Here is a 26,032-nt window from a genome sequence, read left to right as displayed (position 1 = left end):
TATGTCCAAGAGGAAAAAGTCAAAAGCATCTGAGGCACCCCACTGCTGGCTCTCTGCCACCTGGAACTGTTGGCCAATCCTGGACTGGCCTACCTTCATCTAGTTATAAAAATTCTTAAATTCCCTTTATTAGTTAAGCCACTATTAGTCTAACATTCTGTTACTTGCAGCAGAATGCATTCCTAATGGTTGCCCCAATGGCTGGCACAGTGGACAGCAGCAGAGAGCATGGCCTAACTGGCTTCTAGAAGGTGGTCTGGGGCTCTGCTTCACATGTGCTGAGAGATATATAGAGCTCAAGGCCCTTCCTACTGACCAGGGAGACAGCCAGTGTGGGGTGAGGGAGAGTCTGCATCCCAATTCCAAAGCAAAGGAAGTTCACTCACTAGCAAAGCTGAAGTCAGCAAGAGCCTCAGCCTCTGTGGGCACCTCTTCCCCTGGAATTTGCAGGGAGGGCGGACAAGCTTATGGAAACCCCTTCCCCAAAGGCCATGTCCCTTGACAAGAGGTGTGCCCTGTGAACAGAACCACCTGGCACACCTCTCCCTCATTTTCTGACACAGTGGGTCTGGAGCAAGCCCAGAAATCTGCATTTTAACTAGCATTGCAGATGATTCTTATATATGCTAGCATTTGAGAGCCATTGCATCATGGACCAGCGCAGGAATATAGGGAGAGGAGAATGGCTCCTTCCTACAAGTCCTGTTTTTTTTTTTTTTTTTTTTTTTTTTGTTATTTTGAGACAGAGTCTCACTTTTTTGCCAAGGCTGGTTAATAGGGTGGTAGTCATTAGTCCATCGAGATGTCTTATTTAAGAGGAACATGTTGGTGATCTTACTTAGTTTTATGGCCCTGAAGTAAGAACCAGATGCCAGGTATAGTTTCAGGATAGTCACCCCCAAGGGTTACGGGTCTGGAGCGAGGAGGGTAGTACTGCTGAGCGGGATGATGATTTCTCAGAGGCTGGTATATTCAGAGGCCAAAATTTGGTAGGGGATATCCTTGTTGGTGAGGGACTTCTTGACTGAGATGTGCTATGTCCAATGAATGAATGCATGTACTACATAATATTAAGGATTTCTAGTACAGGTCAATATTCATATGGGTTAGGTTTTATTGTGTACTTGACAACAGTAGATGTGTGGTAGTTAATTAAGGAATTGTTAATACGTGCTTATATGTATGTAGACTAGGTTTGTAATGTACTCTTATATATGAATGTACCATGTACGAATAAGCAATTACAGTACTGCATATTATTCATGGGGACTAGCAGTGATGCACGAAGTACATAAAAGCACTAATGTATTTGGCAATGGCAAAGTTATCAGGAAACCCTGGCACTGGCCCTCTGTGTCCGTGGCTGCTGCACTTTCGAAGCTGTAAAAGTCATAGAATGACATAGCCACTGGCTGTCCTCTGTGGCTAATTCTGAGTCTATAAAAGCTGTCAGGCAATTTTCCAAACCTGCAACTTGAAGATAAAACTTGGGTAAATAGACATCTCCATCACACATCCTGGAGCTCAGTCTTCCCCAGAATGTGTTTGCTACAGCTCAAGGAAAATAGATATGAGCAAAACAGGATTTGGCAGGGTGCAGTGGCTCATGTCTGGAATCCCAGCACTTTGGGAGGCTGAGCAGGCAGATCACTTGAAGTCAGGAGTTCAAGACCAGCCTGGCCAACATGGTGAGACCCATCTCTATTAAAAATACAAAAATCAGCTGGGTGTGGTGGCATGTAACTGTAATCCCAGTTACTCAGGAAACTGAGGCAGGAGAATCACTTGAACTCAGGAAGTGGAGGTTGCAGTGAGCTGAGATCATGCCATTGCACTCCAGCCTGGTGACAGAGCAAGACTCTATCTCAAAAAAAAAAAAAAAAAAAAAAAAAAAAAAAAAAAGAGATTCCAGAGAGCTGCCTTACTCTATCTACCATGTGAAGATAGAGAGAGAAGATGGACATCTGTCAAAAGTGGGTCCTCACCAGACACAGAATCTGCTGGAAGGTTGATCTTGGACTTTTCAACCTCCAGAACTGTGAAAAATGAATGTCTGTGGTTTATAAGCCATCCAGCCTTCATTATAGCAACTCAATGGACTGCAACAACAACCCTAAGAGGTAGGTTCTATTATCATTCTCATTTTATGGATGGGGAAACTGAGGCACAGAAAACATGGGTATCTTGGCCTAGGGCACACAGGGAGTGGGCAGCCACGTCCCTCCTCTGCCCACTGCTACTATGACTGTAAATATGATTGATCCCCGCTGCTCAGGAAAATGGCTTCATCCACTAGAAAAGAAAATGTGTTCCCATGAAGGTCCTGGTCTCTGGCAGAAACTCTCCCCAGAACTTCCCATTAAGAGTGAAACCGTGTAGAAATGCCTCCTTTCGGAATGCCAAGGCCACCTGTAGCAAGCCTTCTGTGCCACCATCCCCAGTAATATTTCTGGATTATCAGCATGAGCCAGAGGTTTTACATTTATAATTACATTTCCTCCTTGTTCTACTCGTTGCCAGCGAGAGGGTCAGTGTGTGAGTCAGCAAGGCTCACAGAGGGTTTACACCAATAATTGTGTTGTATGTGTGTTTTTAAGGAATAATTGAGTTCTGCTAAGAAAGATTAAGAAGACATGTCATAGCCACATTTTGAGCACAGGTCTCTAAAAACACCTTCACACATCTCATTTTGGCATATCTGTTAATAATTCCTTAGCAAATGTATAAAGAATTTCATTTAAAACTTAAGTTTGGGCCAGGCATGGTGGCTCACACTTGTAACCCCAGCACTTTGGGAGGTCAAGGCAGGCGGATCACTTGAGGCCAGGAGTTTGAGACCAGCCTGGGCAACATGGTGAGACCCCATTTATACTAAAAATACAAAAACTAGCCAGGCATGGTGGCAGGCAGCTGTAATCCCAGCTACTCAGGAGGCTGAGGCATGAGAATCACTTGAACCTAGGAGGTGGAGACTGTAGTGAGCTGAGATTACACTACTGCACCCCAGCCTAGGTGACAGAGTGAGACTGTCTCAAAAAACAAAAACGAAAACAAAAATAATCCACTTAAGTTTGGTTTTCTTAAAGTTACACATAAGTTTGGGTATTTTAGAACCTACAAAACAGGTTTGTTTGATGGCTGCTTGTTTATGCTGCTGAGGACAGGAGGGCACCCTTAAGCCATAAGCATTTTCCTTTGTTAATTCCCAGAAGGAAGAGACTGGGGGAATTTATCTGTGGCCTTCTAAACTTGGTGATTCTATGAGTCCCCTCATAGGGCACTCCATGCTTGCAAGAGGAGAAAGGGGCAGTTGGAAGCACCCTTACTTTGACGACAGAAAGCATCCCTTCATTGGTTTGGGGGTTGGTGTGGATTTCGAAGCTCTGCCCTGGGTTTCCGTTGATGATGGTGTAGGCAGCCCTCCATGCACCTGTGGTGGGGTCATCTTTATCTTCAACTGTCAAATTGACAATAACTCCCACAGCTCCTTCCTCGACTGTGGCTTGAAACTGCAAAAAAAAAAGCAGATGGTAATGGTCACTATTTTGAACACACATAGTCAATTACATGCTTTGCACTGGGTACGTTACACACATCATCTCACATAAACATAAATAACATAGGAGGATTATGATTAGAAGATGCTATGCTCCTCTTCTCAGCTTTTCTTGAACTTAGGTGAGGCCATGAGACTAACTTCTCTTCTGCAGAATGCAGGCAGGAATGATATTGACCATGGCTGTGCTGTGCTGCTCTGTGGTGGGAGGGTGAAAAGAACAGCTGTGCCTCCTTTCTGGGCTTTTTCACCCTCTGCCTACCTGAATGCAGAGGACCACAAAACCCCAAGGGAGCAGGGAGCCACAGGGGAAGAGGAGCTTGGGTCCCTGAGTCACCACATGGAGGGGAGAAACCTGGAGGCCAAGAACACCTGTCCTGAACTATCATTGAATGAGAAACAATTTTCGATTGAGTTCAAGCCATTTTTGTTTGCATTTGTTCTCGCAGCCTTGCCTCCCCAAAACAACAACATAATCAGATGAGTAAAGCGCTAAGACTTGTAAATGAAGAGACTGGGGTTTGACCCCAGATCCTCTGCTAGACCCTGCTATTTTCTCGAATGAAGAAAACCAGTCCCATTCTTTTCACTCCATATCCACTCTTAATAGGACCTTAGAAACCATTTTCTAAGAAATCATCTACATCAATTGTTTGGAGCCTTGTTGTACCTGTGTTTCTATTGTAATACATCTCAAATACTTGTTGCAAGTAGGTGTGGTGAAAATAAATCAATAAATGAAAAATCAACTTTCTCATAGATAGAGAATTTCATGAGCTATCATTAGCACATTCCTTTGAGCTGGAAGCATAAAGTATTGTTTTGGTGCTTACCTCTGACACACTACAGGTAAATAGTAATCTGTTTGCAAATATTTTATAAACAAGTAACACCAATAAGCTGACAAGAAGAAGAAATACCTTGGAATTTCGATTAGTAGGAAAGTGAATCTAGAGACAGTAAGATGATGTCAAAAAGCCCTTGTGTTCAAAGAAAAGTAATTTGAGAAATGAGGTTTCAAAAGCAGTGACTGATTAATTGACTTGCAAATCATTAATCATAAACCTTAATCCTGAGGACTCTCAGGAGATGGGGCGGGGATTGGAACTAATTTGTTTATTGCACCTCGGCAAACCCGGACGAGTTGTCTTCCATAAAAGGAGAGCTGGAAAATTCTTAGAACATGCATGGAGGCTAGAAATAGTGGGAACGAGGAGGGATACTGAGGCTGCTGTCACACAGAAACAGCTCCAGGGGGCAATTATTTTGATCTGATTCATATGATTCTTGTTTAATGTCTACCTATCTTCTATCTTCTCCTCTTCTCAAAAAATCATAGCATTCTTGAGCTGGAAAAATATACTAATGGTTCTCAGCCCTGTCTGCACATTAGAACCTCCCAGAGGCTTTGAAAAAGCTTCCTGAGTCCTATTCCAATTCAGGATTCCCCAAGGTTAAAGTGCATGAAAATCTATTATGGTAGGAGGGATTGATGAAGGAGAAAGTGCCTGGGGTCCTCTAGCCAGGTTGGAGCACAAGGGAGATCAGTCCATCTCTGGTCTTCTGGAACATGCAGGCAAGTGGCAGAATCAGGCATCAGTCAGGGAATCAATTCAGATTCAGAATCCCCAGACCAATCCAGATTCCCCAGGCTCTGAGGTAAAGCCTGGGACTCAGTATTTTCTTCATCTGACTAGACAAATCTAATATGTAGTAGGGGCAAGAAGCAGGATGGAGTCCAAGTCTAAGGATGGCAGGCAGGTGTCAATGACAGGACCTACCCTTGTGAATGGGTGAAGCTGCCTGAGTCTGGTGTGGACAGGCCTGCAGTACATCTGGGTTCAGCAGGAAAGAGTGCTGTGATCAATTAATGCTATCTGCCATGTAGCCAGGAGGGGGCTTGGTGACACATGAGTGATCTAATCCCTTCATATTACAGATGAAGATGATAGCACAGAGAAGGAAGGAAGGAAGAAGGAAGAGTGCTGCCCAAAGTCATTTAGTGACCCAAAGATCAGACCTAAGTCTGGTTTCCGGTAATCTTTGCTCCCAACCAGTTCTGTCATTCGTGCCCACCTCAGATCCCCAGGGCTTAGGCAGTCCTTCCTTCACCTGCTTGCTGCAGTCCAGAGCCAGAGGACTTGTTGTCCCTGAAGATCACAGCAGATGTCAGCTTATAACCTGTCCTTGTGGCTCTTCCGACACCTGTACCTTAGGAAACCAGGTGTCAATCATGTGGGCATGAAATGGGCTAAGGCTAGAGGATGCTGGGAACCACCAGTCAGGTAGAAATGCTGTCATGTCCAATGCATAAGTGAGAAGTTGCTCTGTTAAAGCGGGTGTCATTGCCAAGATGAAAACGCTGTGACAAACCATGATTTGAGGAGGCTGGAGGCTCTATGTGCACCTGTCTCTTCATGGGTTTATCTCTAGTCTCTTGCATGGTGCTAGGTGCACAGAAGAAACTCAGTAGATATTTGTTGAATGAATGAACGATCTTAAGTATAGGAAGTGGGATCTGGCAGCAGAGGCGAGGGCTGAGGGAATGTGAAGGGACAAAACCATACAGAAGGAAGACTAAGAGGGACTGACTTGTTGACTGACGCCTGATTCTGCCACTAGCCTGAGTGTTCCAGAAGACCAGGGATGGACTGATCTCCCCTGTTTTCCAGCAGAGCTGTGCCATGACTGGTGGACCCCAGGCACCTTTGCCTTCATCAACCCCTCCTACCATAATAGAGTAATGTGCCTTAAAAAATTTATTTTAGTGGCTGGGCATGGTATTATAACACTGTAATCCTAGCTCTTTGGGAGGCTGAGGTGGGAGGATCACTTGAGCCCAGGAACTCAAGATGAGCCTGGGCAACATAGTGAGATACCCTCTATAAAAAAAAAAATTGTAAAAAATTAGCCAGGTGTGGTGTCACGTGCCTGTGGTCCCATACACTCAGGAGGCTGAGGTGGGACGATCTTTGAGTGTAGGAGTTTGAGGTCGCAGTGAGTTATGATTACACCACTGCACTCCAGCCTTGGTGACAGAGCAAGAACCTGTCTCAGAAAAAATTATTTTTATGATGTGAAGAAAAGAATTAAAATTTTATTTTACCCTAAAAGTTATTTTTATTTCTTTCTGATTTTAGGGTCCTAGCACATGATAACCGTGCCTGATGGATGAGTCAGCCCTGATCCAACACACGAGCAGGTCTGAAGATGGGATGGATGAATGGATAGATGGATGGGTGGATGGGTGGGTGGATGGATAGATGGATAGACAGATGGGTGGATGGATGGATGGGTGGTGGATGGATGGATGGTAAGTGGGTGAATGGGTGGATGAATTAATAAAATTAATATTTAGGCCACGTATAAGTGAGACAAACCTGTGCAGCTTCTTTCACGACACTGATAGTTTTATGTCTGCAGCACCTGCTGAAGGGGCTGGTATAGAATACCTTGTTAGTGTGTGAGCAAATGAATTCAGGTAGAATGGAAAGGTGCTGATGTGCTAGGAATTCTCAGAGATGTGCACTGTGGCCCTCATGTGTCCTTGGATGGGTCCACAACGATATTTACCTGCCATCCATCTATTTATCCATCCATCTATCCATGCATCCATCCATCATCCATCTCTTTATCTATCATTCCATTCATCATCCATCCATCCATCCATCCATCCATCCATCCATCATCCATCCATCCATCCATCCATCCATCCATCCATCCATCCATCTATCCAGGGATACACCACTAAATAAAACAGACATGATATTTCCTCATGGAAATTGCAGGCTGAAATGAGAGACAGATAGGAAAGAAATGTATAACAATGTGTTAATTGTCAAGGAATAAAATCACAGTTCTCGGGGAGTCTCTCTCTGTGTGTGTGTACAGGCGGGTATCTGATCCAGTCTGGAGAGGATCATCAGGGAAAAATTCCCTGAGAACTGAAAGAAGAGGAGGCCTTAGAGAGGTGAAGGGGGTGAGAACACACCTGGCATCTGAAAGAGCAGGAACAAAGGCCAGGTGGCAGGAAGAGCCACAGGTGCCTTTGCAGAGCAAAGGCAAGCTGGGTGTGGCTGGAATGAAGGAGAGAGCCAGAGAGAACTCTTTGACATCAGACTCCAGAGGTGGTAGAGTCAGCTTATGCAGGGCCCTGTTGGCCATGGAAAGGCATTTGGGATTTACTTTGAAAGCAAAGTGTAGCCTAATCAAGGAACTGGGTTATGTTTAAATTTACTCCTGAGAGAATAAAAAAAAAAAATTAAATATGGAAAATGTTCAACACAATTATTATAGTCTTTGTTAAGACCATTATCTGATTTCTGCATAAACTATGAAGCAGTTTCTTTGAGCATCCATTTAGAAGCTCATTATTGCTTAATTAAATACTCATTCTATTAATTCTATTCAACGTTTTAACCCCATTATATAATTCAAGAAAGGAAAATTAAACAGATTAAAATGAAATGGTACCATTTTACATTTCTATAGCAATGTTCACTTTGTGATTTAAAAACAATAGACAGACATTAATTTACTACACTAGAGCAGGAGGAATTATTGATTGTACTATTACTACCTTTAATTGGAAAAAATAGATAAAGTTACTTTTCTGTTAAACTGTGTGGCAAATCAAATGCCAGATACAAAACATATTTTTACACAATCACTGTGGCTTGTTGGGACTATGTACTGGGCTTATTTGCTCTTCCCTCCAAATTCAGAACTGAGTATTTTGTTCTCTTTGAGTTACATCATAGACATTTAGGATGAGGCTGCCTGGATGAGCCACAAAGGCCATCACTAGTGGGAAGAGGGATTTGAATTTTATTATGCACCAAGAATGCATGTTCTTCCTCCAAGAGCAGAAAGTTGACCTTTAGATTAACATGGAAGATGGAAATAATGATCAGAAGGTTGGAAAGCCACAGATGGGAAAGAAGTGACAGAGGACAATTTTAAAGGACTGGATATATGCAAGCTTGCATGCTTGACCACTTGCATGTTTGACTTGAATACTAGTCCAAGTTCATGAGCCATTAACCTAAAGTTTCACAGAGAACTAATATGGAACTTGAAAAGCTGGGATATAGTCATTTGGGCCTTGGCTTTAAAAAATTAAAAGACAGGGTGTCGCTAATTTCTATTTGTGATGATAAAAGGGTAGGGCAGAGACCATCAGAAATGTAACTTGCAAACATTTTTGAGTCTATGTTTACAAAAAAGATACAGTTTACTGGAAGACTCTTCCCAATAGTCTAATGGGTAGCAACTGTTACTGATATAAATAAGATAATGCATTTAAGGAGTTTGGCAAATTGCCTGGCGTATGTATAACAAGGAGTCAGTATTTGTTAGCAAGGATAATGATGATGGATTTTGCCCTGTATCATATGAAATTCTTACTAAGAAATTGGAGAATTTGGTTTAAACCCCTGTGACTCTTTCTGCTCTTAACACAGTCTGCCTTATAATGTAGTTATGTATATATGTATTTTATTTTCCTCGAGTCCTGTGGAAGAAGTTTTATTTCAGTTATGTATGCCTGGCATTCACACACTTGCTCATTCTTGTTATGCTCCAACAACAGACACGAGGCAAATGATGTCAATCCTATCATGTCCACATTTGGAAGGGAAAGCTGCATTAGATATCTGGTTTTCTTCTATGATTAGGATTTATATCAGAATGGAAAGATACAACAATTCATTTTAATAGATACTTGTTGTATCTGTTGCATGCTGGAGACTCCACTAGGCACAAAAATACATAAGTAAATGAGAGGGCTAGTATTCCCTCCAGTGTCCCCTTTCTTTGTAGGTATTGTACATCTATAACATATCCTGACAATTTATTTTCTACCACTTCTAAAACCATTTCTCACTGTCACACATCCAAGGCTGTACCTGTGGCCAATTATGAATGCTTTTATGTTTTGACATGATTTAGTTTCCAGGTAGCGGTCTTTCCGTAAATGGTGCTGGATCAATTGGATATCCATCTGGAGAAAACAATGAATCCTGACTCCTACCTCACACCATATACAAAATGTGAAAGGTAAACAGTAAAGTTCTTAGAAGAAAACATATGAGAACATTTTCAGCCTCCACATCATGTTTATGTGCACACACATATAATATGTAATATAAAATATTAAAACTATAATTATATAAAATATACATAAGATATATGTTTACATAAAAATTTTAAAGAGTATACAGTACAGAGATCTAAATAAAGTTCATTCAATATCTTAAGAAAGCCCTATGTCTCAGAAATGATTAATAACAGAGCCACACAAGGGCCTGTGGTTGGTTGACTAAGAACCATAGTATGTTCATTGGCAAGTCCTCAAGATGACTGGAACCTACTAAGTCCTTCCCTAGCTAGGTCACAGTAGAATAGGCATAGCCAGGCCTTAAAGTGACTACAGGAGCAAGACGAAAGAATATTCAGGAACCCACTAGATCATCATAGTCCCAGTCGTTGGTGAGGATCTTTTCCTTCTCCTTTTTTTTGAAGCAGGTCTTGCTCTGTTGCCCAGGCTGGAATGCAGTGTTGTGATCACGGCTCACTGCAGCCTTGACTTCTTAGGCTCAAATGATCCTTCTGCCTTAGCTGGGACCACAGGCATAAACCACCATGACTGGCTAATTTAAATATATATACATTTTTTTGATGAGATGGGGTCCTACTAAGTTGCCCAGGCTGGTCTCACACTCTTAGGCTCAAGTGGTCTTCCTGCCTTGGCCTACCTAATTGCTGGCATTACAGGCATGAGTCACTATGCCCAGCCTTCTCCTCTCTTTATTTCATTAAAATTCTATAAATGATTTGTTTTCTTTGAAGATACAGAGTGGTGTCAGATACCTGATTTTTAATGCCCATGGGAGGTAACTCACACAGGAAAGAAATAAATCAGATGCTAGAGGTGAGAATTCCAGTTACCATGAACAGAAAGAACTTGGCAGAGGCTTCTCTGCCTCTCAAGCAGAGACAACCTGGGGCATGCTCCTCCCAATGTTGAGATGCTTGAGAGTCGGAGTCATATCTCTGATTCCCCAAAATGCTCAATGCCACATCTTTCATAAAGTAACAGCGCTGTAAGCAGACACTAACTTTTGGAATTATTTTGTCTCAAGAATAAAAACCCAAGGTGGAAAGATAACAATGCACATGTGTTTGAGAGTCTCCCAATGAGAATAGTAAGCAGATCTTCTCTATTTCTCCTGAGAGAAAGGAAAGTGGACTCAATTGTAGTTCAAATGACAGAGATTATACAATTTCTAAATGGCAAATTAGAGTATTTCTTTCCTGAAAATCTTAGCGGTTTTGAGTAGATATAGGTCAGGGCGCCTGCATAATCCATAAACCATTTGAGGGAACTAAATCCACCCCCAGTCCCTACTGAAAAGAGTGGTACTAGGGAGTCATTTTGTAACATGTGATCCTAGCTTCCTTGGCCATAGCTGATTGGACCCAGAGATGATCACCTGACTCAGAGGTAACCAATCCATTGGTTGATTCGTGAAAAATGGGATTATTTCTTTTATAAATTTGAACTAAGAGAGAAATAGAGGTTTCTCAGCATTTGTGCAAGAGGTGGCCATTTTTTTGTCATTTGGATATGGATAAATTCTCAGAGAAATCCAATATGCATGGAGAAGCAAAAGAATGGAGAAATTGAGAGAAAAATTTACAAAAGAGATTTTTTTTTCTGTGACTCAAAGACAAAAGACAGATAGGAAGTTTTCTCAGTCGCTGACTGGTTTCCCAGTCCTGCTCTCAACCCCACGAGGTTCCCTGTGCTCTTGTCTGTGGGAACCTCTGTTCCCATCAACAACCTCATTTTCACTCCAGCGCCTTGAGCAGGTTTCCATTCCTTGCAACAATAGCGCCCTGGGGAAAACAACTCTGAAGATATCTGCTGAAATCATTAGGTGAGTCGTCCCTTTGATGGTGCTTTGGGTTTCATAGACATTTTCTCAAGTATTTTTTCTTTTTCACATCTTGTTGTGAAAAATATTAAACATGTATAAAAGCAGGTAGAATAGGATAATAACCCCCCACATGCCTGTCTTCAGGCTTTAGAGATCCTCAACTCCCAGCTTCTGGTGCTTCATCTCCACAGCCACCCCTCCCCGATCCTGCACTGTTTGGAGCAAATCCCAGACGTGCCATTACATCTGTAAAGATTTCAGTCTAAAACACAGGGATTCTTTTTAAGAAAACATGATCAAAGTCCTTTCTTGATCCAACTAACATTAAATTCTTCTACGGACAATTTTGTGTTTCCCTTTTGTGCCAGATGCTTTGCTAAAAGTATTTGCATGTTATCTCCATCATGCAAAGTGAGAGTACCTACTAGTTATGGTAACGGACAGTTACAGAAAGGTCTATTAAACATCCAGAGACTTCCCAGTTAAATGTCTGAAGCCATCCACCGTTACTAAACAGGTGAGAAAATGCAAAACTAGAATGTGGAAACAGTTCAAAAATAACAAGGAATAGCATCTTAACAAGAAAGAAACGTGCCTTGAGTGAAGAGTCCTCTCCAAAATTCATTGGCATCCCAGGTAGTGTGGTTCTCGATCCTGGACTGATACTAATGTCCGCCTCACTGATGTCCTGCCCCCATGTGACCCACCCACCCAGGGTGATCCTGGGTTGAAAGGAAAATGATATTCCTAGACAGCACTTATCTGTGAGGCCCATAACACTGAGAGAGAAAATGAAGCATCCCTCAACCCCCTGGCTCTACAGGTGCTGGGGAATGAACCAAAGGGCAAGAGAGGGAAACATTCACTGCATGCCCTGGCAGGAATCGTTCCCTCTTCCCCTTAGGGCACACTTCTCTGATTCATTTCCTGTGAGATGTTTTCTTGTGTCGGCTGCAGACACATAGAAAGTGCAGAGTCCATGGCTTTTGAGGAAGATGCCCAGCTGGTACAGTCCACTTTCCAATGACTGTACTCTTCCTCTACATGGCCCTGTCTACACCAAATGCAGACGTGCACATTTGCAAAACTAAAAATGAAATGCATTTTCAGGGAGAAAAGGCTTGTGTAACAAAGCAGGTCTTTGCCCTATAAAACAAAATGAAAAGACAAGGCCACTGAAGACTGACAGGAAAATGATGCAGTGGAATGGTGGTTCTTTTTTATTTTTATTTTTATTTTTATTTTATTTTTATACTTTAAGTTCTAGAGTACATGTGCACAATGTGCAGGTTTCTTACATATGTATACATGTGCCATGTTGGTGTGCTGCACCCATTAACTCGTCATTTACATTAGGTATATCTCCTAATGCTATCCCTCCCCCCTCCCCCCTCCCCACAATAGGCCCCGGTGTGTGATGTTCCCCTTCCTGTGTCCAAGTGATCTCAATGTTCAATTCCCACCTATGAGTGAGAAGATGCGGTGTTTGGTTTTCTGTTCTTGTGATAGTTTGCTGAGAATGATGGTTTCCAGCTGCATCCATGTCCCTACAAAGGACATGAACTCATCCTTTTTGATGGCTGCATAGTATTCCATGGTGTATATGTGCCACATTTTCTTAATCCAGTCTGTCACTGATGGAAATTTGGGTTGATTCCAAGTCTTTGCTATTGTGAATAGTGCTGCAATAAACATATGTGTGCATGTGTCTTTATAGCAGCATGATTTATAATCCTTTGGGCATATGCCCAGTAATGGGATGGCTGGGTCAAATGGTAAACTGTGTTCCTGAGAACCAAGATTTTTTATTTTATTTTATTTTTTTGAGACAGGGTCTTGCTCTGTCACCCAGGCTGGACTGCAGTGGTGTGACTGTGGCTCATTGCAGCTTTGACCTCCTAAGCGCAAATGATCCTCATGCCTCAGCCTCCCCAGTAGCTGGGTGTGTGTGCCATCACACCCAGCTAACTTTTAAATTTTGTGTAGAGATGGGGTTTCACTATACTGCCCAGGCTGGCCTCAAACTCCTGGGCTCAAGTGATCCTCACGTCTTGGCCCTGCAAAGTGCTGCAATCATAGGTGTGAGCCACTGAGTCCAGCAAGAAAGTTTGAGATGGTACAGGAGTCCTACCAAGGCATCAAACATTTTCCTTCAAACAATAAGAATTTAAACTGCCTGAGCAATCTGTTAATTATATTTTATCTGTTTTGTATATTAGAATTCCTGCCTCGGATTTTGATTGAAAAAAAAAGTTATGTTGCTAAAGAGAGTTTGAAAATCATTGCCTTAGGGGAATGATGAAATAAATATTACATTAGATGGTGACAGAAAAATAAAAACCAAAGACAAATATGCCTACATTCTTTTTCTTTCTGAATTTCAGGCTTGGATACTTTATTTCATTGGACGTTAGTAGCTCTCCTTCACTTGAGTTTCTCTCTTAAGAAAATGCAAAACACATTTGTTCATCTGACAAGATAATTGAAAATAGTTTAATTCTGAGAAGCAGAGAGATTTTCTGTAGAGATACTCATTTGACCACAAATATCTGAATCTGGATGAAGAATGGCTTTTCAAGAAACAATAACATAGTCTGCTTTCTAAAGACACTGGAGTTTGGCTTATGCAATTCTGCAGATTTAAAGGAGTAGGAAATTCAATGAAGTGGGGCAAATTCTAGTTGGCCTCTAACTTAGTGGTTCCCAGTTCCCACTACTGGTCTGTAACCTGTTAGGAACTGGGCTACACAGAAGGAGGTGAGCTATGGGAGAGCAAGTGAAACTTCATATGGGAGATCAAGCAATGGGCTGCTCCCCATTGCTCACTAATATTACCACATGAGCTCTACCTCCTGTCAGATCAGTGGTGGCATTAGATTCTCATAGGAGCACAAACCCTATCATGAACTACACACACAAGGGATCTAGGTTACGCATTCCTCGTGAGAATCTAATACTTGATGATCTATCATTGTCTACTATCACTCCCAGATGGAACCATCTAGCTGCAGGAAAACAAGCTCAGGGATCCCACTGGTTCTACATTATGGTAGTTGTCTAATTATTTCATTATATATTACAATGTAATAATTATAGAAATGAAATGCACAATAAATGTAAGGTGCTTGAATCTTCCCAATACCATCCCCGCGACCCCGGTCCATGGAAAACCTGTCTTCCACAAAACCAGTTCCTGGTGCCAAAAAGGTTGTGGATTGGCTGGGTGTGGTGGCTTCTGCCTGTAATCCCAGCACTTTGGGAGGCCGAGGCAGGAAGATCACCTGAGGTCAGTAGTTCGAGGCCAGCCTGACCAATATGGTGAAATCCCATCTCTACAAAAAATACACAAATCAGCTGGGCATGGTGGCAGGCATCTGTAGTCCAAGATACTTGGGAGGCTGAGACAGGAGAATTGCTTGAACCCGGGAGGTGGAGGTTGCAGTGAGTCGAGATCGTGGCACTGCGCTCCAGCCTGGGTGACAGAGTGACTGCATCTCACAAAAAAAAAAAAAAAAAAAAAAAAAAAAAAAGTTGTGGACTGCTGCTCTGATTCATGGGTACATTTCTGATAAATCGTGCAAGTTCTCTGAGACCCAGTTCACTTATCTGAGAAACGGGTATCAGACTAAAGCTGTCTGTCATTCTTAACCCTGACTACACATTAAAGCACCTGAAAGCCTTACAACAAACCCACTAATGATATGGGGTACTGCTTTCAGAGATGGTTCTTGGATGGGGCTGAGGCATTTGTATCTCTGAAAACACCCCTCCTGTGATTCTAATGAACAGCCAAGGGCTGAGGACAACAGCTTGAGGTAACCACTGAGGTCCCTTTTAGTTCTAAGATAAAATGATGAAAGAATCTTGGTGGCACATTCTAACTAGTGTTGGGACCTTGCTGGTGAGGACATGGGACCTTTCTGGTGAGGACATGGGACCTTGCTGGTGAGGACATGGGACCTTGCTGGTGAGGACATGGGGCTGGCAGTGCTGAAGGATGCCACTGGTGGGGAATGTTGTGAATTCTTGCTGTTCTATGTGCAAGGAGTACACAGACATTGCTAAGCAAGCGAATGCAGTATCTTTGCCAAGCAAATCACAGGTCTGTCTCGTGGAGGTCATCTCTTCCACTGACTGTTTGATTTCTGCAGACACATCCTTCACTCATCAGTTTGTTTTCCATATCCCCAGCCCACAGCCTCTCCCGCAAAGGAGGGGTCTACTGCAGAGGAAGGTTGGCTGTTCGGTAAAGTAGAAACTGATTGTCAAGGGACACTTTGGAGCTACTGGTTGGCTGCCATCCTGAGCATAGATGAACTTTATGTCTAAAGTGCTACTTTGGGGGTCAAAGAAGATCCAGAAATTAAGTGAGCCTCTGCCTACTCATGAACCCAGAAGCTATCCCAAGGGGATCAGAGTAGAGATCCCTGAAAAGCAGCAGCCTGTCTTCTTGACAGTCTATGGGGGACACCTTGTTTGACTTCATAATGCCACTCACTGTCCCAGAGACACGGTGGCCAGGACACTTGGCTCAGGAACAATGCAGCAATGGAGTGGCACTACAGACAAATGGTCCCGTGTTGAGGGATAAACACCCTTTACATCACTCATATGGCTGTTTCTTTACAATGAGCTGGATCCACAGTCTGTTACTCTGTCAAAGGAGGAGACTATTTCTTTCATTTTGCCATTACATATGGAGGACTGAGATCTTATTCAGTTCATGTGACTTCAGTCTTTCCTAAGAATATGGAAGAATAAAGACCAATTAAGTGCCCTGAGTTTACTGTACCTGAAGTGCAAGTTTTATTCTCCAAAAACGTTGGCATCAGCCTATGCTTTAATCACCTCTCCTGGAGCCCAGGAGCTGGCATTCCCAGAATGTACCACATCTGAAATTCATAAGCCACCAGTAGTGTCAGTCCCTAAAGAATGACTTGGAGACATGAAATGCCTCCTAAAATCAAGCAATTCTTTATACCCTGCTGTCTTATTCCTATTACAGGCAGAGGATAACTGGGAATGGTTTGTGTTTGTGCCCAAAATTGGCTCTGCTATTGCCCAAACTGCAGGGGAGGGTGGCAAAGACCAAGATTCTCTGAGCAGTCATTCAAAGACGCCTACTTTCCCACAGGAAATGGCTCAGGAGTCTTGATCAAGATGCCACTAAATCACCTTTACCATTCAAGGGTAAGAATGCCTGGATCTGGCTGACTTTTTCTTAACATGGCTCCGGGGTTCTGGTGCCAATGGCAGCTCTTCATCCATCACCACCTGGATGAGAACTTCCAGACACTGCCTGGAAGGCAATTTCATCACTCTGGATTTTGTAAAGTAGAAGCGGCTGCAGGGCTGTGAAGAGAGAGGAATCACACACTCACGCCTCCAACCCTGGCCTCTCTGCCCTGTATCCAGGATTGCAAGTGCCAAGTCACAGCCAGCATCTGCCTCTGGGTGTCTAACGGGCACCTCGAACTTAACATGATTCCACCTTCCGACTCCACCAAAACAAATCTCGTCTTTCCCCCTTCTCCCTTTCCTTGGCAAAGAGCACCACCATTTATTCATGTTGTGTAGGCTGATAAGCCCAGGAGTCATCTTCTGATTCCTCTCTTTTCTCATTTCTCACATCCAGTCCATCGGCAACAACTCTTAAAAACTATATGATTCCATTTCTGTGAAATGTCTGTGCAGGCAAATTCAGAGAGACAGAAAACCGACTTATGGTTGCCAGGGGCTGGGTGTGAGAGGTAGGAATGGAGAATGACCACTTAATGGGTGTAACGTTTCCCCTTGGGTGATGAAAAAGTTCTGGCCCTAGATAGTGGTGATGGCTGCATGCATGCAGAATATGTGCTGAATGGGCCTGTTTCTCTGAGTCTCCACCCCTACCAACCTTGGTGGAGCCATCAGAAGCTGTGCTCAGGCAATTTCATCATCTCCTACCCAGGTGTTTGACTCCTCCTCTATTTTCCCCCCTGCCAGTTTCTCTCTACAACCTGTCCTCTGCATAGTCGCAGTCAGAGTTATCTTGTTACGAATTGAAACATGATTCATTGATTCAGTGAAGCCATTGAACACCTGCCACATGCCAGGCTCGATTCTGGGTGTTAGGGAGTCTTCACGGAACAAAGAAGACACACATTCTTGCCCTCATGGAGCTGACATGCCTCTCTCTTCGCAGCCCTGCAACAGCTTCTACTTTACAAAATCCAGAGTCTTTCCCACGGGTTCCCAGGCCTTCTGGGATCCACCCATCTCTGCCTTCTCTCCCTCATTCACGTGGGCTCTGCCATGGGTTTGCATGCAGTTGCTCAAGCTGCAGGACTCTACCTGTGTCGTTCTCTCTGACAGACCCTGGTCTTCATGTGCTGGCACCGGTCTGCCATTCGGGCCTCTTGCTCAGTGCTCCACCTCAGAGGGTCTGGCTTTGTCACTCATCAGCTGGGTGCCCTGACACAAACAACTTCACCTCTGTAAGCCTCAGCACTTCCTTATCTGTAAATGGGGATACGGTCCTTGCTAACTCCATAGGTGATTCTGATGAATAAATGAATGAGCGCAGATCAAACTCTTAGCATGGTGTCTGGCACATCCTAAGAAGTGAGCACCTGTCAGGTATCCAAAGGCCGGGCTGGAAGAATCAGACAGACACAAAGGATGCCAAAGGGAATCATGGTGGGAGATGTGCCAACAAGATTTGCCAAGTTTCTCATCACTCAAATGTGTTCAACAACATGAATCCGTCCTACAAAATTCTAAATTGGACAGGATCTCAAGGCATGCCTTGTATGCCTCTGTCCTTGCCTTCAAAACTGGAAAGCATGCTGGCTACAGCTGGGTCCAAGGTCACAGGCTGTGCATCACATGTGCCAGGAAGCAGGTGGGTGGATATGGCGTGGCCACTGGTGGACTGAGAACATGTGCCCCAGGGAGCAGTCCGCCTGCAGGAGTAATACCTGGAGACACAGTTTTGAGCCACCTGGAGATGCTCTTTCACCTCTCCAGAACCCAGGCTCATAGAGCTGGTGGGAAATCATGCAGGGATCAGGTGGCAGCATCCATTAACCCGTAGGCCTAATGCAGAAAGGGGATGAATGATGGGGTTAGTGGATCAACAGGAAACTATTTTGAGTATTTGCCTGGAGACAGAAGCACAGGCATGGTAGTTTTGTAGCAATAAAGAGCTATTTGGAACATCCCGGCATTTTTATATTTTAATTTTCTTTTATTGCTTTCTGATGAAACACACAAGATTCTTGGGCCTGTTTCCTCATCCTGGGGCTAGCAATCTGCATTCTGGCAGGATTCGTCGTCTGACCTCTTGTGCATCTTCTCCTCTTGGCCACTGATCCTGCCATCTTGTAAGGCTGCCTGGCTTGGGTCCTTTCCTGCACATTGTCCTGCACGGGACCTCTGCCCATCCTGGTCTCCTGACCTGCCTTACTTGCTTCGGGGTCTTTCTCTGTTAAATTCGGGGGCTGTTCCTAACTATGGACTATACCCTAATGTTCACATAAACCCCACCATGTGAGGGTGTAGGAGAGACCCTTCCCCCAGACATGCTTATAGATGTATCAGGTTGGTGCAAAAGTAATTGTGATTTTTGCCATTTTTTTAACTGCAAAAACTGCAATTACTTTTGCACCAACCTAATAGAAAGAAACGGAACAAATTCAGTCATGCCAGCTGCCTACGTGTCTCTGGTGGAATGATTCGTTCATCCTCTATCCACACTTTTATCCTCCATCCATCATCTGCTAGCCACATGCCCAACCCTGTCTATGTATTAAGTCCCTGATTTGCGCATTCATTACCCCACCCATTTGTTCATTCCCTGTCAGCATGTTAATTCCCCCATCCATGTGTGTGTTCCTAGCCACTCCTTCATTTCACTCTCCAAGGACATATTCCCCTATGCAAGCCTTCAATCTCCTGTCTGTGCATTCCACAAATATTCATGACTGATGACACCGTGCTGAGCACTGTTCTTGATACTGGACACAGCAGTGGACAAACCACAGGAGGTCCCTTCTGTCATGAGTGTTGTCCCCATGTGGGAGTGAGACGCTACACAGATACGTAAATAATAAAATACCCAGCTTGTTGGATTATTTGAAGAAAAATAAAGCAGGGTAAGAGAATTCCTAAGTGATTTCTTCCTTTCTAAACCTTCTTCCCAACACATTAATTCTTCATTTCCCTCCTGGGTTCTGTTTCCTGTCAACTCTTCAACACCTAAGCACCAGAACTATGCTAGAGTGCTGGTGATATTAAAAGTAAGCTGCAATTCCTGATTCTAGGAGTTCTATATACTTTAATTTTCTCAGCTTTCGTGAGTTCTTTCTTCCCTAGAAAGATTTTCCTCAATCTGGTTTGATTTCTGAACTATGGAGGAAAAAAAAAAAATCAGCTTGTGATTTTTCAAACCTTAAGAAGAGCTAAAGTTCTTCCTAAAAAGGTGACCCTTTGGGTGACATGCCCTGTAGCCTTTAGACATGCTGCTATGCAGTTTTTTCCTTTCCTTTTTCTTATTGCTAACAGTCTTATTGCACTATGATTCACATACCATAAAATTCATCCATTTAGATTGTAGATATGAATGGATTCCAGTACATTCACAGAGTTGTGCAACCACCACCGCAATCAATTTTAGAATTTTTTTATCACCTTGAACAGAAACCCAACCCCAGAAGCAGCCACTCCCCTTTCCTCACCCTCTCCCAGCCCCTGGCAAGCACTAATCAACTTTCTGTCCCTGGAGATCTGCCTGTTCTGGACACTTCATAGAAATGGAATTGCGCAATATATGGCCCTTTGTGCCTGACTTTTTTCACTGAACATCGTGTTTTCATGGTTCATCCACACTGTAGCAGGGATCAGTACGTCGTTCCTTCATGTGGCTGAAAAGCATTCCATCACATGGATAGACCACGTTTTGTTTCTCCATTTCTCAGTTGATGGACCTGGAATTGTCTCCACTTAGTGGCCACTGTGAATAATGCTGCTGTGAATGGTCACATACAAGTTTTGGGAGGACTTATGCCTTTGTTCTCTTGGGTTTACACCTAGGAGTTGAATTGCTGGGTCATGTAGTGACTCCAGGCTTCAGGCACTGTATGAGACCGTGGACTGTCCGTCAGCTTCTCAGAGCCTGGCCTCCAGCTCCCGAGTGAGGAGAGGCAATATTTGAGAATGAGGGCTTGCTTTGTGAATGGCATGAGGGGCCAGTAAAGAGCGGGTACAAGGAGAGCCTTGTCTCTTTCAAAACCTTTGGCTAAACCACGAGGACCCTCCTTCTTCCCAATTTCCATGGGGTGTCACTGAAGTTAATGGAGAAACTACAAAGACCCCCTGGAGCCCATGGAGAATCCCCCCCACCCCCAGCATGGCACTCACGGCCGTCTCTAACTGGAGAAAGCACATCTGTAATCTCCAGAGCTGTAGCGAGATTGACACACTTTTTAGTCTTGATGCTAACACCCCAGCACAAATAAGGACAAGAGAAACCTTCTGCTTTCATTACAAGGGATTTGTATAAATTCATACATGGAATTGATTTACAGTTTCTAATTTGCATTTAAATCCCAAATGTCTTAGTCAGAAGAAACCGCTCTAAATCCATTCTCTGTGTTTGCACCATTGATTCCCGGTTCAAATAGACCCCTTGGGCCCTACTGTAATTTCCATGGGCACATCCGCATATTCCTTCCAGAGGGGGCTGATGGAGTTTCTGAGTCCCACAGGGAGAAGAAATGGATGAGAATCATTCCCTTGGGAATCAGGCTCGACGAGATAAGGAGGATTAATAAAAGCATTCTCTGTCCCTCCTGGGCTCTGATCACTGGGTGGAGTGACATAATGGGAATCTGCATGGCGAGAGACGCACTCCAATGGCACTCTGTCACATTAAAAAGGACCTACGGGATGGGTGTGGTAGCTCATGCCTGTAATTCCAGCACTTTGGGAGGCTGAGGCAGGCAGATCACCCAAGGTCAGGAGTTTGAGACCAGCCTGGCCAACATGGTGAAACCCCATCTCTACTAAAAATACAAAAATTAACCAGGCATGGCAGTGGACGCCTGTAATCCCAGCTACTCGGGAGGAGAACTGCTTGAACCTGGGAGGCAGAGGTTGCAGTGAGCCAAGGTTGTGCCACTGCACTCCAGCCTGGGTGACAGAGCAAGATTCCATCAAAAGAAAGAAAAGAAAAAAGAAAAGAAAAGAAAAGAAAAGAAAGACCAGTGAGGAAAGTGATTCATGTTTAAAGCCACAGGAAGCTGTATCTTGTTATCTTTGTGACTTCCGGCAAGTCACTTAACCTCTCTTTGTCTCCATTTTCTCATCTGCAAAATGGGAATAATAATAATAATAATAATAATAATAATAATAATAATAATGCCTACCCTTATAGGATTATGATGAATTAAATAAAAAATTTATAAAATGCTTACATGAATGCCCAGCACATAAGCAATAAAATGCACACTGTTATAATGAAAATGGATAAAATAAATAAAGAAATGATGTTTGTTACAGTGAATATCATTTTAAGGAATATGAACAAAGAAATACACTTTGTTCTTTTGGGGCCTTTTTGTTACAGTACCCTAGTCTCTCACTACATAATATTCCTGCCAATAGAAAGTCCCCTTCTTATCTAAACTACTCAGAGCTAGGGGTCACTTATAACCAGAAGTGTTCTGATCAATAATTTTTATTTTATTATTTTTTGAGACTGGGTCTTGCTTTGTTGCCCAGGCTGGAATACACTGGCATGATGATGGCTCACTGCAGCCTTGACCTCCCGAGCTCAGTGGATCCTTCTGCCTCAGCCCCCAGAGTAGCTGGGACTGCAGGCATGTGACACCACACTATATATATATTTAAATTTTTAAAATATATTTTATATATTTAAATTTTTTATAGAGACAGGGTCTCACTATGTTGCCCAGGCTGGTCTTGAACTCCTGGCCTCAGGCAATCCTCCAGCCTCAGCCTCCTAAAGTGTTAGGATAACAGGCATTAGCCACCACATCCACCCTGTTTTTTCTTTTCTACTTGTAATCTAATCATAATCCTAATCTCACGTAGAGTCTTTCAACCTCACCACTAATGACATTCTGGGCTGGATAACTCTTCACTGGGTGGGGGCTGCCCTGTGCATTGGGAGATGCTGAGCAGTGTCCTTAGTTCTTACCTACTAGATGCTGGTAGCACCACCCAAGCTGTTACAATAAAAAATGTGTCGGGTGTCCCAGCGGGGTGTGTAAAACGCTCTGGGGTTGAGAATCACTAATCCAGTTAAGCTGTGTGTGTCAGGTCTCCCTACATGACAGCTGCCTGTGTATGGCAGCCCACGAGCTCCCCTAGGACAAGAGTTATCAGTTATTTGGTCCTAGATTCAAACCTCGTAGGAAAACGCTGGAAGAGCATAATAACATTTTCTGGGGTAATTGAATCAGATGTTGCCAGAAAAACATTCAAGGGTAAAACCAAAGACTATAATTATTATGAAAATTATTGATGTAGTTTTCATTACCCTACAATTTTTGAATTAGCAGCTGATAATCCCTTTTATAAAAGAAGAAAGGTATTATTTTTTCCTGCTTTCTGTTCTTCCTGCTGCTTTTCAATAAATACATTTTATACCTGTGGGTGCCAAGTGGATGCAGGTGCAACAAATTGACTCTGGTCCTACAGCCAGGGTCAAGTTCCATCAACCTACGAAGGAGCAGGGGCTTGAAAGGAGGCAGCTGTGTCACCCTTGGAGCTGTCTCAATGGGCCTCAGAAAATTAAAACATGGCATTTTCCATTTTGTCCAATTAGAACTGTGTTCAGACTCCAGCTTACTTGGCAATGAAGAAAAAATGGTCTGTGGTCCATTTTCCCCACTTGATTCTCTATACCCTCCCTACTCAAAGTGTGGGCTTTGGACCAGGTTAACTGTGAGCTGGTTAGAAAGGTAGAACCTGGCCCACCTTTTGAATCCGGTCCTCACGTGGCTGGGTGCTTCAGCAAACCTGCAAAGTGGGCTCTAGACACCTGCCTCTCTCAGCAGCAGACCTTGCTGCTTGACCCACAGGGAAGAGTGCGAGAAGGCAGGTGCCCTCCGTGTTCAGCATCCCCGACCTGGAAACCCACAGGCCCCCTCCCTTTGCCTCTTTCTTGCCTCTTTCCCCTGGCTACAGGAGGCTATCTCCCTTACTGCTCAAAGTGAACTCCAGTCCCTGGCTCCCGCCCGCTATGTACTCCTCAGTGCCTTACCCCTTCCTGCCCTCCTTCCCTGCACATCAACGTATTTCTCCTTGCAGATCCATACACATGTTCAAGACTCTCCAGTTAGAAAACAACCACAACACTCGTAACAAAGAGAAAGCAGCTCTGAGTCCAACCACCCTCTCGTTCCCTTCACAGGAGGGGCCTGTATTTCCTCACCTCCCATTGTGTGATGAAAGAGTATTAAATATATTGAAAGGTGCAATGAAGGTAGGGAGCACAAAAATAAGCATTGTAAATTTATTTGCAATCAAGGAATAATAAAATTGGTCACTGTTGAGATGTAATTACAGTAGAAAACATACTGTTCCAAAATCCTCATTGGGTCTGACTGAACAGGTGCCAAGGGCACTTTTTATAGAACCCACATGAAGCAGGAAGGCTCACTCCAGCAGCACGCGGCCACTTTAACCTCACTGCCACACCTGAGGGGAGTAGCGGGCGAGGAGGCTGGGATTCATAAGTGGAAAACAGGAATAGACACAGAGTTAAGAAATTTTAAGTAAAAAGGTGAATTCTTTCAGCTTGAATTTCCTTCCCCAGTGATAAGATGTCCTGCTGCAGTTCCCCGGTGGGAATCACCAGATAGCATAGGAGGGGGTGTATGTGTGTTGGGGGGAAGCTAGAGAGCTGGGGATAAAGAGTGCAGAAAAAGAAGGCAGGAAAAGACACAGCTACATATACAAAAAAGTTAGGAAGAGACAAAGAGAGGAAGAAGAGAGAAACAGGGAGGGAAAGAGAAAAAGGGGGAGAGATAAGGAAAATAAAGACAGGAGAGAGAGATGGGGAGAGGGAGACAGAGAATAGAGAATAAAGATAGAATCACAAATCATGACTCGATTTTTGCACAAGAAATTTTCTTTGTTTTAAACAAGAAAATCTGAGCGAATCAAGAGCTGTGTTCCAGTGTTTTCAGCATTCCCAGGGGGTTGGTGTCACAGAAACCATGAATGGAAATTTCCATGTGGACAGAAACCCAGTGGTTGAAGCCTCCAGTGTAACTCACTGGCCACTTTGGGCAGCTGCAGGGAGACTGAGCATTCAGACTAAGCCTGGGGCTTCTGGGAGGGAGGAGGGGTGGCAAGGACCACGGGCACCACCCAGGAAAGATTCTGGCAATCACGGCGATGCCTCTGCATTAACTACCATGAAGCCTTACCTTCTTGCTACGGTTTCTAAAATCAGTGCATTACACAAATGTGCATCGAATCAAAGTGACCCTTAACTCTCCAAAACAGTCCATATGGAAAGTTCTCCTGAGGGTTGTTCTGCCTCGAGACCACCCGCTGGATTGTTCTTGCATGCAAAATACACACGAGACTCTGAGAATACACGGCCAGACACGTGCAATTTACATGCTTGGACGATGAAACATCCTTGTTTTATTAACCCCATACCTTGGTCCTTCCGAGGTATGGCTTTGGTTTCCCTTAACTCATGCTTTTGTTGCCTTTACAAAGCAACAAATTCAAACACGCCTTGAGGGGATATTTAAGAGGTTCTAAGTCAGGGAACCAAAAAAAGTTGTGGTCACTAGCCTCCAGTTTCCTTAGGTGAAGAACTGGGATAGTGCTATTACCTTATCGGGCAGTTGTGTAGCTTTAGGATCAGGTTTGCAATGCATCTTGCATGTATGTATATAACACATCCCCATGGCATGGGGATTTTAACAGGTATCATAATGTGGATGGTGGCTATTGACTTTCTGGACCCAGGTAGGACTGACCAGTCAAGGAGACACCTGGACAGAATCTCTTTCCCTTTGGTCCTACCAGCACCACTGCTGATATCCACTAACTAGACAACATTTATTCTTCTTGTATCACAGATTCTGTGATTGTTGAGGATAAAAAGATGGGCCATTTGAGGGGAATACATATTCTAGATAATCCACGAATGTGGAAAAATCTGTGAATTTTCCTTTTCTGTCAATAACAGCTATTTCTGAATAGAAACAGTCCCTTGATTATCAGTTTTCGAGGAAGCCTCGTTCATAAGTAACTCAGTTAAACACAGACACACACACGCACGCATGCACACATACACACACTTATTTTGTAGGAAGGGAGTGTTTCCAAAGTGAGCCAACATCTAGCATCGTTGCTATGGTAGCACAAGCGAAATGGGGGAGAAACTTTCACAAACAAAACAGAAAGGTAAGCCTCCCGGGGTCACCTGTGAGCAACACCACACTTTCCACAGGTAGGGTAACAGTGGATGTTAATGTAATTCAAAGACCCAAGGGAGAGAGAAAGC

The 26,032-nt window shown here is 43.6% G+C and overlaps 1 protein-coding gene across 2 annotated transcripts in view; it reads right to left on the bottom strand.

Annotated features, from left to right (window-relative positions):
• Window positions 1-26,032, bottom strand: part of LOC105496758 (cadherin 13) — a 1,175,273-nt gene that overhangs the window by 132,747 nt on the left and 1,016,494 nt on the right. For both annotated transcript variants that reach the window (XM_071085018.1, XM_071085017.1), the window contains one exon: window positions 3,327-3,509. In XM_071085018.1, the coding sequence (XP_070941119.1) occupies window positions 3,327-3,509 (183 nt within the window). The remainder of the gene's footprint in view (window positions 1-3,326; window positions 3,510-26,032) is intronic.

The sequence above is a fragment of the Macaca nemestrina genome, chromosome 18 (genome assembly GCF_043159975.1).
Source record: "Macaca nemestrina isolate mMacNem1 chromosome 18, mMacNem.hap1, whole genome shotgun sequence".
NCBI classification, from domain to species: domain Eukaryota; kingdom Metazoa; phylum Chordata; class Mammalia; order Primates; family Cercopithecidae; genus Macaca; species Macaca nemestrina.
This window is presented reverse-complemented; position numbering and strand designations above follow the sequence as displayed.